Source organism: Heterodontus francisci, chromosome 11 (assembly GCF_036365525.1).
Source record: "Heterodontus francisci isolate sHetFra1 chromosome 11, sHetFra1.hap1, whole genome shotgun sequence".
NCBI classification, from domain to species: domain Eukaryota; kingdom Metazoa; phylum Chordata; class Chondrichthyes; order Heterodontiformes; family Heterodontidae; genus Heterodontus; species Heterodontus francisci.
Window position 1 is genome coordinate 33,339,741 of NC_090381.1, and position 16,077 is coordinate 33,355,817.

Consider the following 16,077-nt stretch of genomic DNA (forward strand, 5'->3'; position numbering starts at 1 on the left):
TTTTGCCTTATTAAATGCTGCATGGGGTTTACTGAAGAGCCATATGATGTTCTTAATCTCTTAGGACAAATTGGGAAGAACTGATTGGATGAAAAGTCCAGGAGGAACCAAATTTCCGCTTGGAGCAGTCACATGGAACAATATACGAACATACAATTTAGGAGCAGAAGTAGGCCATTTGATAAGATCATGGCAGATCTAATTGTGGCCTTAACTCCACTTTCCTGCTGGACCCCCATAGCCTTTGACTGCCTTGTTAATCAAGAATCTATCCAACTCAGCCTTAAAAGTATTCAATAACCCCACCTCCATTGCTTTCTGGGGAAGAGAATTCCACAGACTAACGACCCTCTGAGAGAAAAAATTTCTCCTCACCTTAGTCTTAAATGGGAAACCCCTAATTTTTGAACTGTGTACCCTAGTTCTAGTCTCTCCCATAAGGGGAAACATTCTCTCAGCATCCACCCTGTCAAGTTCTCTCAGGATCTTATATGTTTCAATAAGATCACCTCTCATTCTTCGAAACTCCAATGGATACAGGCCCAACCTGTCCAACCTTTTATCCCTTTCAACCCTTTCATCCCAGGAATCATAGGTTGAAGAATGAGTGCAAGTTTTAAAGGCCCTTAATGGAGTTGGAAAAGGCTGATGGGATGAACGTGATTCTCAGTTGTTGAAAAATAGCATCAAACTTGTCCATTGCCAGAACCTAACTATTCCATTAGAGAATTGGGGGATCCAAATGCAGCCTCCTCAATGGGTGAGTTTGATGAGTGAGGTCAGGTCACCATACAACCCTCAGATTTACTGTGTGGGAGAAGGGGAAGCAAAGGAAATGCTAATAGAATAAAATTCCATCTGCAAAAAATACATTCCCTTCTGATAGGACACTCCTACTTTACTTTGAGTCAGTAAGTGGCTTGGACCAACAACGGTCTGAATTAACATCACTATAATAGATTACCTGGTCATTTATTTCATTGTTGTTTGTGGGATCTGTCTGTGTGCAGAATTAGCTGCATTAGCTGTTTCCTACATTAAAACAGTGACCTCACTTCAAAAAGTGCTTCATTGGCTGTAAATGTTTTGGGGTAGTGAAAGGCGATACATAAATGCAAGTTCTTTCTCTTTCTTCTTAACTATGTGTTGGGAAAACTCACACATCCAAGGACAGAGAGAGCCAGGGCAACAGGCAGCACCCGTAGAGACAAACAAATCAAAAGTTACTTTCAATTTCACATCACTTTCAAATCAAATAATGTGAAAATTTATTTTGTTTCATTTTTCTAATTCATATTTTTTCTTTTACTCATGAAGATGTGGAGTATCAGTGGACACTCAGGGTTGGATTTTGTGCAGGAGGCGGGGCTCCCGGTGCCAGCCGAAAAGGCAGGGGGGAACCCTGTCTCTGCATTTTCTCAGACCCCCAGAGCGATCCTTTGGTCTTTTGCGGAAAAAAGTTTAAGGAGGTGGGATCCACTTAATTGGGATGGGGATCCCTACCCCAAGAGCTGCCAGCCAATCACAGGGCTGGCAGCTCAGCAGTATCGGCAACGTCACCGGGAGTGGTGCTCACTGCTGGTACTGCAGAGGCCTCAGACCCAGGCCCAGTGGTGGAACCCCGGAGAAGAGGTAGGTGACGCAGGGTCACCGGGGCCAGTCCGGAAAGCCCGGCGAGGGGGGTGTTGGTAGGGGGCGTTCGGTCCAGGGGGAAGTCTGGCCCAGGAGTACATTTATTCTCTGTGGGGGTTCACTGTGGGCCATAAATTGCCCATGAAGGAGGGCCCCCCACCCCACCCCACAGGGAGGGCGCCTCGTTTTCCAAGGCATCCTCCCCGCAAGGCAGAAGCCATCTCACCCCCACCCACCCCAACATTGGTAAGATCTCAGCGGCAGCGGGAAGAGGTTCTTATTTGGCCTCTGGGTGGGAAGGTCGTCGTCGGCCTATACCGCCCTTGGGAGAATCGGAACCGGGATTCCTGGCATTGGGTTCTGTGATGGGTTATTCTGCCCAGATTCTCCAGCTCGCCCGCCCCCCCGGCCCCCGCCCGCCTGCCACAAAACCCGCTGTCCAGTTGAGAACAAAATCTGGCCCTCAGTTTTAGCCAGGTAAAGCTCACTATACACTATTCCACCCAGCACTTTCAGGTCAGGTGCAGCACAGGTTACATCACAGAATCAGAGAATCACACAGCACCGAAAGAGGCCATTCAGCCCATCATGCCTGTGACGGCACTTTGAAAGAGTTCTCCAAATAGCCCCACTCACCTACTCTTTCCCATAATCCTACAAATGTTTCCTTTTCAAGTTTATATTCAATTCCCTTTAGAATCCGATTTCACCACCCTTTCAGGCAGTGCATTCCTGGTTATAACAATTCGCTGTGGAAAAAATACTCTCCTCATCTCAGCTCTGGTTCTTCTACCAGTTATCGTAACTTTTTTCCCTTCTGGTAACCTACCCTCCTACAAGTGGAAACGTTCTCTCCTTATTTACTTTATCAAACCCCTACATAATTTTGAACTCCTCTATTAAATCTCCCCTTGCTCTTCTCTGTTCGAAGAACAATCCCATCATTTCCAATAAACCACATAACTGAAATCCCTCGTATCATTTTAGTAAATCTCTGCACCCTCTCTAAAGCCCTCCACATCTCCAAGTAATTTTTTACATTCGTTCTTGGGATGTGAGCATCGCTGGCAAGGCCAGCATTTATTGCCCATCCCTAATTGCCCTTGAGAAGGTGGTAGTAAGCCACCTTCTTGAATGGCTGCAGACTGTGTGGTGCAGGTACACCAACAGTGCTGTTCGGGAGAGAGTTCCAGGATTTTGACCCAGCGACAGTGAAGGAACAGCGATATAGTTCCAAGTCAGAATGGTGTGTGGCTTGGAGGGGAACTTGCAGTTGGTGGTGTTCCCATGCAGCTGCTGCCCTTGTACATCTAGGTGGTAGGGGTCATGGATTTGGAAGGTGCTGTCAAAGGAGGCTTGGTGAGTTGCTGCAGTGCATCTTGTAGATAGTACACACTGCTGCCACTGTGCACCGGTGGTGGAGAGAGTGAATGTTTAATGTTGTTAGTGGAGTGCTGATCAAGTGGTCTGCTTTGTCCTGAATGGTGTTGAGCTTCTTGAGTGTTGTTGGAGCTGCACTCATCCAGGCAAGTGGAGAGTATTCCATCAGACTCCTGACTTGTGCCTTGTAGATGGTGGACAGGCCTTGGGGAGTCAGGAGGTGAATTACTTGCCACATAATTCCTAGCCTCTGTCCAGTTAAATTCCTCACCAATGGTAACCCCTAGGATGTTGATAGGGGGGGGATTCTGCGATGGTAATGCCATTGAATGTCAAGGGGAGATGGTTAGAGTCTCTCTTATTGAAGATGGCCATTTCCTGGCACTTGTATGGTGCAAATGTTACTTGCCACATTTCAGCCCAGGCCTGAATGAGGTCCCGGTCTTGTTGCATGCAGCCATGGATTGCTTCAGTATCTGAGGAGTTGCAAATTGTATTGAACGCTGCACAATCAGTGAACATCCCCACTTCTGATTTTATGATGGAGGGAAGGTCATTGATAAAGCAACTGAAGATGGTTAGGCTTAGGACACTATCCTGAGGAACTCCTGCAGTGATATCCTGGGGCTGAGATAATTGGCCTCCAACAATCACAACCATCTTCCTTTCTGCTAGGTATGACTCCAACCAGTGGAGCATTTCCCCTGATTCCCATTGACTTCAGTTTTGCTAGGACCCCTTGATGCCACACTTAGTCAAATGCTGCCTTGATGTCAAGGGCCGTCTCTCACCTCACCTCTGGAATTCAGTTCTTTAGCCCATGTTTGGACCAAGGCTGTCTGGAGCCGAGTGACTCCAATATGGAGTGACGCTCTCTCTGCATTGTCTCAATGAATGCTCCCAGGACAGCTACAGCTGGTTTAGATAAACAGTGAAGTTTCTCTACTGACAGAAGAGTGCCTTGTACTGTACCAGAAAGGGTTGTTACATTTCAAACAACAGTTTTTCTGTGCCTTCTCTGATTGCTAATTCATTGGAAGTTAGTGCCCAGTTTGTGGGTGGTCATGTGGAATTGGAGAAAACTGAAATGCTCCAAACACATTTCAAATATGGCCTTAAAACCACCAACAGAGAATAAACTTTCCCCATCAGTCTGTGCTGGTTTTGCACCCAGCTTCCAGGAATGGCTGGTGTCTAACCTTCAGTACCATCCTGACTCCTCCAATCTCTAGTATTATTGCAGTACCCAGGATACATGAGCAGCAGACACTGTGAAACCACAGCTCATTTGGGGAAAGGCTTCTTTAGATGGAAGGTAAACTCCCAACTCATTTTTACTCATTATGAAAGTGGATGCTTCTGCTATATTTTCTGATTTGCGAGTGATTCCTGTAATGTGAACCCTATCCAAAAAACATTATGGGGTCATTTTACTGTCAATCTGGTAGAATGGGAATCAATGGGATGACCGTCAGACGAGTTCTATAATGGGTGGGTGATCTGCCCAGGAGCTGAAGAAGGTTTACCCCTAAACATTCTCCTAATTTCAAGTTGTATATCTGGTGGACAGTAAAAGCATTTATCAGGCTCCTCAATCCTCAGCTAAGAAAAAACCCACCTCTTTCTAATATTGCACACCTTGCCACTGCCATGATCTGGTGTTACTATAGCATCACACCATCAAATAAACTGCAGACCAAAGTATGACAAGTTACAGCCACTGGCTTTTTGTACAGGCAATCTTGAAAAATGCAATTCAGTTGGTCAAAAATCAAATGAGTTAAAAAAAAAAGCACTGTTGATCCATTCAGAAGAAGCAGTAAGTTGGACCTAGTATTACTGTAATCTCTTTTTTTTGTTAAACTGCAATATTGGCTAAATCATTAACTAACTTTCCTGTAAGGATTTAGTGAAGCAGAGGAAGTTAATTTCTCAATTTCAGATGCAAATGTACATTGTACCATTCAGGAACTATCTGTGGGATGATGGGCGTGTCGGGAGAAAACCAGTTGAATACAATTTTATTTGCATATTTTGGAGTTTTCTTTGAGTGGGTGGGGCATGGGAGGGTTAACTCAGCTATTAGGTGTAAACCAATTGCTGTAGATAAGAATAAATCATCAGTTTGATGCTAGGACCTGTAAAGAGCACAAAGGACCAGCAGAATATGAACTGGAGAAGCAATAGGCAACTCACAGTCTTCCTCGGCATGCTCTGACAATCCTAATTTATTCACTTACCCTATATGGCCAATTCATATATAAAAGTGTGTAAGAAAATCAAACTATCTGCAGTGACTTTTTTTCTAGCTGGCTCTCAAATGTTCGTTAAACAAGTGACTTTTAATTACTTAGCAATATGACTGGGCAATTCATGACATTCTAGTAGAAGGTGCCCATAATGATCTGTATAGAAAGACAAAAGAGGCAGGTACCTATCATATGGAGATGGAGGAATTTTGAAGGTGATTGGAAGTATATGCTTTGGGTGAAGTTTTAGCTATTATTATATTTCAGGACAGTTTCAAATTAATTACTTTCAACTGGTACAAAGTTAAGCTGTTCATATTCTAACAGTGGTGTAAGCTGGAGGGAGGCTTATTTTGCTGATACTCTTGAACCTGCCACTGTTTGCAGACAGCAGTGTTAGCTTACTTTGACTCAAATGGCATGCACTCCCACCTCTGAGTTGGAAAGTCATTGGTTCAAGCCCTATTCTATTTGAGAGTGTTGGGCGATGCATTAATCTGAGGCACAGTCTGCCAGTTCAGAGGTTTGCCTGCTGTCCTAACCAACATTGTTTACTCAAATAGTTCCATCACAGTCAGATTAACTGGGCATCCGTTTCACTGATGTTTGTGGTATCTTGCTGTGTGCAAATTACTTTCTTTGTTTACTTAAACAACAGTTGCTGCCTGCAAAACTAATTTTCAGATGTAATGTGCGTTGAAATCTCCTGACGATGTGAGAAGATGCTAAATAGATAGTTATTTTTAATGTGTAGCAACAAGAATCCTTTTCACTGCTGGAATCTGAGGTACATGTCTTTTGTTGTGTCAATCTGGAGTAATACTATATGCCTTGAACAGTATAAAAGCAAAACAAGTTGTTGGCTCACTACATTAATGGACCGACACACTGCACAACACAGGGTTGGGTCAGAACAATGTATGTGATTTCATAGTTTCAGGCAAGCTTTCCAGAGGAGTTGTGTATAGAGCAATAAAAGGAGATTAAGGGGGTAGATAGATTCCATAATAAAACAGATTGCATATATGGCCTACTGAAGGAGATTAAATGGGTGCCATTGAATCCAGGATAGGACTGATTGCACATTAGCTGTGGATGGAGATTAAATGGGTGGGGTACAGTCTGTGATAGCATAGATTTTACATTGGGTGGGGTGGAGTCAGATGCAATAATGCAACCAACTGAGGCAGGTTATATTTCTATCTATGGGGCTTGACTCCTTTGGTAGCACAGTATTACAAGGTGGTTATATTTAGCTCACTGAATGTGTTGGACCTCCAACAACATAGCTGGAAAGAAATATTCTTTTGGCAATACATGCAGTTTGGTTAGTAACTAGCTTAGCTGATACTTTTTTTAAACAAAACTGCGCTCCTGCCAGACTTCTGTCATCAGGAATTTCACAATTGTTCTAGCTAGAGGTGTACATGAATAGAGTGCCAGCGAGATTCAGGTTACTGTAATGGTAGAGTCATTATGGGGAGTGAAGAACTGGGTTCTGTTCATTATGGAGAGTGGATTACTGAGTTCTGCTGATTAGTGATAACAACCCACCTAAAATCACTGAACTGTCAACATTTAAGTAGAATTAAAATGTACAACCGATCAGGATTCAACTTATAACACAGTTATTAAAAGACTTTACAAGCACCAAAAAAATCTTCATTCTATGTCACAAATGTCCAAATCTTTGAAACATGAATCCTTTGGGCCATCACAGAACTGACATCTACTGTTCTCCCATCAGCTGAAGGAATTCTAACCACACCAGTAGAACGGATAGTCATCCGGAAGCTACTCCTCAAAATCAAAAATTTCAGCTTCCTTGTCCTTCCAGAAAGCAAAGCTTCTATCAATGTACTTGCAAATCTCATCATTGCTGAAGCCTCCGAGATCAGAGGAGTAGTTTTTCCCTATCGGAATTTCATCCTCTTCGGGTGTGGCACTTTGCACAATGACTTTGGGCACCGGTCTCACAGCCTTCACGGGCTGTGTGGGGGAATCCATTGTAGCTGCCATGTTTTCAGGGTTGCTGAAGAACCTTTGCTTAATGTCTTCAAACCCATTCTTCCATTCCCTTTTGCCAGCATCAATCTCCTCAATGACGGCCTTATGGAACGCACGGACCAAGTCCCAACTGAACTTCCCCAAGTGGTCAAACACCTCGAAACACAGAAGATGCCTCATTTTCCTTTCATCTGGGGGAAGGTCGAGTTCAAGAATGTGGAAGTATCCCAGCATGAAAAGGTCAAGGGTCAGACTATTGTGGTCAATGGGAACACCATTGACACGAGGGAGAAACTGCTCAGGTGAGTAGGTGATCCTCTGCCGGTTCAGTCGCCTAATCTGCCTGGATGGAACATGGGATATGATATTTCTCCAGTTGCTGATGAGTTTGGTGATGGTTCTTTGCTGTAGAAACAGATGTCTAAGTTTTCCGTTTTGTATGCATTGCTTAGACTGGGGTTCCAGCTGTGTTTCCAACTGTGGTTTTCGACCACTCTCCCCTGTTTCAGCCATCCCTCCATCTTTTGGTGGTTCACTGCTGTTTTCAATGCTGGCAACTTTATGCAAGTCTCTGACTTTCATTTTCAAAGACATGGTGTAAGTTGACTTTTTCCAGTGACCCAGAAATAACACAACTATTCTTTCTTTCCTCAGACTAGTCGACTCTGTCACAGGGGAACGTGCAGAGTTGTCTTCTGCTGCATCATTCTTTGAACAGATTCCTGAGTCGCTTCTGTCCTCAGTGCTGTCTGACTGCAGAGGATAGGGCAGTTGTCCTTTACGCAACTCACTCTGCTGAGCTCTGTTGATATTCTTGTGCCAAGATTCATCTTCAACAATGGTGATACCATCACGAGTACCTTCTGCACTTTGAGCCCTTTCTCTATGTTCAGAAGTGTTGGAGCAAGATTCCCCATTGCTCTTGTCCTCTTTTGCCATATCTTTCTGATTTCCCTTCGTGTTGGGGGATGCCAATGCTTTTTCTTTTGTTACACATTGCTTTTCAAAGTTTGCTTTGAGGGTGCGTACAGAGACACCAAACTGCTGGATCTCATTCTCCACTTTGTTCCTGCTCATTCTTGAGGACATTTGGTCAGGCCTTGGAGCGGAGACAGCTGCCAATTCCACATTTGGCATTCTGGTAATTTCCTTGCTTTCATGGTCCGTGCGATCCTTTTCATTTAAATTTGACAGGAGGAGTGACATAGTCCTCACAATGCCGGATAACCTGTTGCACCACACAGGCAAAGGCGCGTGTTCCTCCTTGCCTGCATCCTGATGTAAAAGCTGAGTATTGACCGTTATGTTGACAATGGGAGCAGGGAGAATGGTTCGCAATTGTAATGCCAACCGGTTCAGCTCACCCTCATACTCCTGGCACTTCTTCATCACTTGGACAGTCTCGATCTGCTTCTCCAGGTAGATGAGGTCATCCTCAGTCAGAAGCTCTCCAAATGGGCCCAATATGGCATTGTGTTCCTGGGAATACCTCCATATCTCCGTCTGTACATAACCACTTCCTTTGTGCTTGACAGAACAAACAATATTTAAAATGGAGCCTCAAACCACACCGCAATCCGTGACTAAGGATAAGACAAGTTTCCAAATCAAAGGCAACAGAATACTACAAATAGGGTGAGACCTTCCTGAGGAGGTCACTAGATGTTCTTCATTTAGCTCAGGCAGTTCAATTTTTATTTGGATCTTTCACTTCTAATATGTAAGAATCTTTGGCCATATTTCTCCCAGTTTTTACAGTTTACAGCTTCAAATCATGACCTTTCCCCAAGTATTCATAACATATCTATAAAATCTTTGTTCAGTCTTCATTTCTGGTCAATTTTGTTGTCTCTGCTTGTGAAAGTGAAAGATGTCAGAACAATGGAATGGGGTACTCCAACCTGCAGGAAACTCTAACAATAGGGACACAGTACCTCCCGAGTCACTCAAACCCAAGGAGGACTCTAACCCCCAGTCACTCAATGGGTGCTCTAACCTAAGGGGCAGTCTAATTCCCAACTCACTCTAACCACCACCACCCCATCCTCTGCCATCTCATGTTAAACCTCCCAAGACACTAACTGCCCCAGAGTCACTCAATCCACCAGCACTGCGACCACCCCTCCTACATCCTCAGTCACTCTTAACATCCCGGAGGCACTCTAACCCAAGGATCATTCTAACCCAAAGGACACTATAACCCTTGAGTCATTCTACCTCCTAGGTTAGTCTAACCCAACCTGCTAAGCCTTGGGTTACTCTAACTTCTGGATCATTTTAACTTTCCACACACTCTAAACCTTTTCACACTCTAACCCTTAGGTTAATCGAACCCTATTTTATTGTCAGAGGTTACGGTCCATGTGTTCAATTTAGAACAGCATAGAGTGAGTATTGCTTTATCTAACCTGTACTGTACTTACCCTGGAAATGCTTGATGGGACAGTGTAGAGGAGAGCTTTACTCTAAATCTGTGCCATGTCTAGCTTGCAAGTGTTTGACATTGGCACTGAAAGCAAGAAGTGGAAAAGTGCTCCATTTCCCAGCACTGACATCACCCAGATCAAGAAGCACTATAGTGTCCCTTAAATGAAAATTCAAAGAATATAAATTTTGTTCATGGATTGTGTGGAATCCAATGTTTTTCTTTTTTTCGCAAGATGAGCCTTATCCTTAAAGGTGATGCACAAATACCAAACGAGGGTTAGAAAATGCAACACAATGCAATCACAATTCACACTGAAACTGCAGGTCGGCAAACACACGAAGAGACTGCAGGTCTGCATAATAGAGAAATCCACACTGACACTGCCTGTATGCAAAACACACTGAAACACACCCATAATCTGCAGGTCTGCATAATACAGAGACATCTGCACTGACTCCAGTTTGATAAAACACACAACATATCCAGAGACTGCAGGTCTGCATAATATAGAGAAATCCACACTGACACGACCTGTATGCAAAACACACCAAAACACACAGCAACACAGCCCGAGCCTGTAGATCTGCAACATGCATTAAGACTGTGGGTTTGCAAATACGCAGCAATGCACACGGAGTCTGTAGGTTTGCAAATACACAATCCCGACGTTGCAGATCGAAACAATACATGACCATGTACTCTGATACTATATGTCAATGGAACATAGGAACAGGAGTAGGCCATTTACTGCTTGAGCCTGTTCATTTATTTAAGCTGTGTCTGATTTGCACCTCTACTCCATTTACCCACCTTTGCTTCATTCCCCTTACCTAACAAAAATCTATCAGTCTCTGTTACGAGCTATTAGGACAACAATCCTGCTTGTCTCTATTGAACTGCCTGTTGTTGGATGCCTGCAGTGAGTGCCTCATGGTAGGTCACATGACTACAGCAAGCCAGGAGGCATATTAGTATTGCATTTCTATCCCAAACAGTCTCAGTCTGGAAAATGCCAATTGGCCCAATATCCAGAGCCTTTTGGGGAATACGTTCCAGATTTCTACTACCCTCTGTGTGGAAAAAGTGCTTCCCAATTGCACTCTGAGCTGGCCTAGCTCTGACTTTCAGGTTATGTCCCCTTGTTCTTTATTCCCTCCCAGAGGAATTAGTTTATTTATATATACTCTATTGAATCCTGTTGTCATTTTCAATGCCTTGATAAGTTCACTTCTCAATCTTCTAAACTCAAGGGAATACAAACCAAATTTATGCAACCTGTCCTCATATTTTAACCCTTTATAATTTTAACTCTGGTATCATTCTAATAATCAGTACTATACCCTCTCCTTTTCTTCAGATGTGATGCGCAAAACTAAACACAGACTGGGTCTGACCCAGGCATCTGTTGCCCTCATTACATTTGGGGTTCCTCAGCCAGTAAAGATATAAACGTCAAAATATTGAGCTGCTAAATCCAAAAGAGCTCCAGCTCTGTTGACTCTATTGAGACTTGTGGAAAGTAACGATGCAACAACTAAAATAACAATGTTTTGGCACCAGCGTAACACCCGGAGTCATGGAAGAGCCCACTATCCAACGCACAGCATCACATGCATTGAGTTACCCTCGCAATAGTGTGACTCTGACACCTTGGGCGAGTGGACAAGGTAGGTCCATGGGATGAACAGCTGACTATCTCTTTACCAAATATCAATCACAAAATGTGGAATTTCTACTATGGGTACAGGAGGAACTCTGAAGATATAATTTATCAATGTGAGGCTTTTGGATCTTCTTTGCTTTAGTTTTTAGTTTCTGTATTTTAGGCTGTCATTTGAGTTTTTGGAGTCTACTGCCTCAAGAGGTGTCATCTCCAATGTTTTCTCTAAACTGTGTGGCCACACGGCAACCCGAAAGTTCCCGCACAGGCCGCACATAAGTTGGCCCCTTTAAGTTACCATGTCTGTGCAGCAGTACAAAAAAAATTTAAAAGGCCAGCACATTTAAACAAATCACCCATGCACTATATAAAAAAAAGCAGGCCCGTTGGTCATCACTGGTTCTAAAAACTGGGTAAGCTTTGATAGTGTGTGCAGGAAAACAATCAGAAAACAAACAGAAAACTTTTCTTTAGTTTTTCTCAAGCTACTGGATCTACTCTCCACAGGATTCTTCTTGTCTTTGAATGTGTTGGAGAGACCACACAACAGAGCTTGTTATAGGCCCTAACTCTCAGATGAATTGATTGATCAGAGGATGATAAATTTGAGAATATGGTCACTCTAACCAGTTTCCGTAACCCTTGTGATGGGATTTTTCTCTACCATTTTCTTTCTCTTTCCATCTCACTTTCACTTCTCCCTCTTTCTCCCAAACACTTTTTGAGTCTTTTCCTGCCCTTTTCCTCTTTCCTTTCAGGAGAGTTGTGGTAGATAGCATGGCATGGAAAGGAGCCACCAATGGTTGCAGGCTGCATTTTCCCGTAGGGGCTACCGGAAAACTGTGGCCTTCAGCAGGTTCCATCTCATGGTCGATCATTACTCATGCTTCCCCCATTGTACCCGCAAGCCTTTGCCTTCTCACTACCCTCTCCTCTTTCTACCACACCCTCACTCTTACTGCTCCCCTACACACTGTCATTACTACCCCTACAACCACTTTCTCTTTGAACTAATCAGTCAACCTCTATACTCACCCCACTTCCTCACTCCATTGCCATTCACCAAACCCTTAAACCTCCATCCACTCCCTCTTCAATCCCACTCCATTCATGATGTTGCGTTGCGTGGAGTTATATACAGAATATCTGCCCCAAGACTGCCATTAATCAGTGGTGCACTGCTGTTTAGGGGTCAACTGAAAAACAACAGGAAACGCCAATTTTCCAAATTGCTCACTTAAAGCAGAGATTGGCCCATTCCTTAAGAATTCAGGTATCCCCCCCTTGATAACAGGGAAAATTCATCTGGCAACTCAATATCATCTACTTTAACTTTAATGACTCTGATTATCAGTCCTGTGTGATGTCCTAACACCGGAGACACCGACACAGGCACAATGGGCCAAATGACATCTTTCTGTGCTGTATTATTCTCTGGTCATAAAAGCGAGGATGCATTGTCCGAGGAATTATCCTTATCACCAATATGTATGAAATGATAAGGATATGCTAAAATACAAATAGGACATCACAACTTAAAAATTGGAATAAAAAGAGCCCAACATTCTGAAAAGACTAACTATAATACCCACTCTCTTACTTTATCCCTCAAATACATCTATCTATTCTATCACCATATCCCTCAAGCCCACCTACCCACTTTTTTTTGCATCCCTTTTCCCTCCAGAAACTCATCTAACTGCTTTTTGACTATTTACACCGTCTGCTTCAATGTCCTTCCCTGGTAACTTATTCCACAACTCAATTACCTCATGTAGAACTTTTGTCCCCTGCGGTTTGAACCCCTCACCACAGAAAACAATTTACCTGGATCAGTTTTGTCAATTCCCTTAAGCCCAACTTTATTAACTGTTGGTGAGTATTTAAACCAGGCTGATATTGCATTCACACACAAAGTAGCAGATACATATTCAGCAAGCTCCTCATGCAAGCATTCGTCTCACCTTTCTCCGTTGCTCTTCTTCATCTTGGAGACGTGCCTGCAGTTTTCGTACCATAACTTGACGCTTCCACTCCGGGATGGGATGCCCCTTCTCGTCGTGTGTGGGCACCAGCAAATCAACATCAGTAGAGGGGACCTCATCAACGGGCAATGGCATTAATCCATTCTCTTTCGACTCCTCTTTGGACGTTAAGTTTTGGCTCTGTATGAGATGAGATTGCAATAAAATTATCTGAATGCTTTGGGATCAAGAAAGAGAAGTTGGATTGATTTCCATGACCTCGTAATTCTTGGCTGATTTTCCCACCTGCTGTCATATTAGATCTTTGCATCACTGCACAATAAGGAATGTTTGCTTTTATAAGACACCTTATCCCATGACTTAAAAATTCCCCAATGGATTATTCTCAAATATCAACTTAACTCAAGTGTTAATTTGGCTCAGTTGGGAGCACTCTCTCCTCAAGTTGGAAGATTGCAAGTTCAAGCCCAACTGCAGGTCTTGATGACACTTCAGGACAATATCTTCTGTTTAGGTTAATTTGAATGAAATCCTTCAATTTGAAGAAGAGCAGACAATAAAGGAAAGGATAACAACAGGGAAAATGATTAGCTTAAAAAAGAAATGAAGAATTTTTAAAAAAAAAGTATTCAATTGGCACATGAGTAACAACAGGAAAATTAAGATAGGGATAGGACCACTTAAGGATGAGCAGGAGAAACTCACATGAGATGACACTGAAAAAAATGGGTGCAGTGATCACAATACACGATTCATTGTACCTATTGATTGTAACACAGACAGCTGTCATGGACTTGAATTTTTTTTTCTCCCCGGATTAAAAAAAAGTGTGTGCCTTTAAGGCTGTTAAAAAGTGGTGCTTTTAAAGGAGGAGAACATTCTGGAGAGACAGTGTACCACAGCTACATTTTGGTTACCGAGCAACAGCAGCAGAGAGACAGGTCACATGTTATGGTATGTCCATTTTGACTGTGTGTGATGCTTGCACATTGAAACCACATGAAACAGTTGGTTCTGAGAGCTTACCAGCGAGGCAATCTGAAGAAAGGAGTTGTTTTGTTCTCTCTCTCAAGACAAATTCTACTAGGCTACAAACCAAGTTAATTCCCTAAGTAAATAAGAAAAGCTTTTCTTTCTTAACAAATTATTTGTATTGCTGTGCTTATCGTGGAAGGAACTGTTAATGCTACTGTAGCCGAACTGTCTGCGAATCAAGAACCCAGTATTTTCATCAAATCCAAGTGAAGATTTCAAGTGAACTTTGATTATCTTCACATCAGAAGACCACAGTTACTGGGAATGTAAAACGCAAAAACTTACTTATTTATTTTATTCTAATGAGACAGCTAATTTTAAAAACTCTACCTTCTAAACTGGACCACTGTTCTTTTTGAACGTATGTGTGTGAATGCGGGAGTTAGATTAACTTAAGCAGTTATAAGATTTTTAGACATATCTTAACAGTGTTTAAGATTTTAGTTTTTTTTAAATAAATAGTTAATTTGTTGTTGTCTGAAGATACCTGGTTTGGTCTGTTTCATTCTGGGGATACTAGAATGTTTAATTTGGCAGTTTTTCTGATTTTGGTGAAAATTACCAAATATGCTGTGAACTGTGGAGTGATGGGACTGAACTAACAGAGCATTGCTCCCGCTGCAGACGTAACATATTTAATTGGGGGCTGTCATCCATGATCAGAATCAGACTAATTGGGGGGGGCTTGCATATTAATTGCTCTCGCGTCTGGGATCATATTAATTGGAAATTCAATTGTTGGGATCCAAATCTAATGCCAATTACATAAAATAAAAAGAACCAGGTTTCTTGTATAATAAGGTACAGTCCATACCATTGTAATGGCATTCGTTGTTGCGGCAGAGTTTCTGGGTAAGGATAATGTATCCCTCAATGACTTGATAACTTTAACTAAGAATAAACTAAAAGAATTGGCGGTAAAATTGGGGTTAGAATTGAAATCAGGTGCTAAAAAAGCAGTGATAATTGACCTAATAGCCCAACATGTGGAATTAGAAGAAGACTGAGGAACAAGAAGGTAGTAAGTCAGTGATGCAGTAGAATTGGCTAGAATTTAGTTAGAAACGAGAAAAACCTGAAACGGAAAATGAAACAGCAATAGCATTGAAAAACTTGAGCTTCACCAGGAAAAAGAAAAAGCAATAGAATTGGAAAGACTTAGACTTGAATTTCAGAGAGAAAGTGAAAAAGAAGCAAGGGAATTCAAATTTAAAAAGATGGAACTAAGACAAAGGGGTGGTTTTGACTCCAAAGAAAATTCAGGTCAGGAAGAATCTGAATTCAGCTCAGGCCCCAGCAATAAGTTGTTTAAATTCCTATGTTTGAGGAAAGGGACGTAGAGGCATTTTTCATATCTTTTGAAAAAATAGCCAAACAGATGAAATGGCCGAAAGAAAGCTGGACACTGCTTATGCAAAGCAGTTTGGTAGGCAGAGCTCATGAAGTTTATGCCATGCTTCCTGAAGAGGCGTCTGCAGATTATGAGATGGCAAAAAAGGCTATTCTCGCTGCGTATGAGTTAGTCCCTGAAGCCTACCGTCAGAAGTTTCAGAACTTAGGGAGATTGGCTGGGCAGATGTATGTATAATTTGAGAGGATGAAGCAAATTAATTTTGACCGTTGGATATGGGCATTAAAGATGGAAATCACACATGAGAACCTTCGAGTGTTGATTCTCTTGGAGGAATTTAAAACTCCATT

General features: G+C 42.5%; 1 protein-coding gene across 1 annotated transcript in view; it reads right to left on the reverse strand.

The window, feature by feature from the left end:
• Positions 1-6,910: 6,910 nt before the first annotated feature.
• espnlb (espin like b) overlaps positions 6,911-16,077 on the reverse strand; it is a 116,721-nt gene continuing 107,554 nt past the window's right edge. Inside the window, exons 9-10 of the mRNA XM_068041957.1 lie at positions 13,321-13,521; positions 6,911-8,795 (exon numbers count right to left, since the gene is read on the reverse strand). Coding sequence (XP_067898058.1) covers positions 7,056-8,795; positions 13,321-13,521 — 1,941 coding nt within the window. The 3' untranslated portion in view covers positions 6,911-7,055. The remainder of the gene's footprint in view (positions 8,796-13,320; positions 13,522-16,077) is intronic.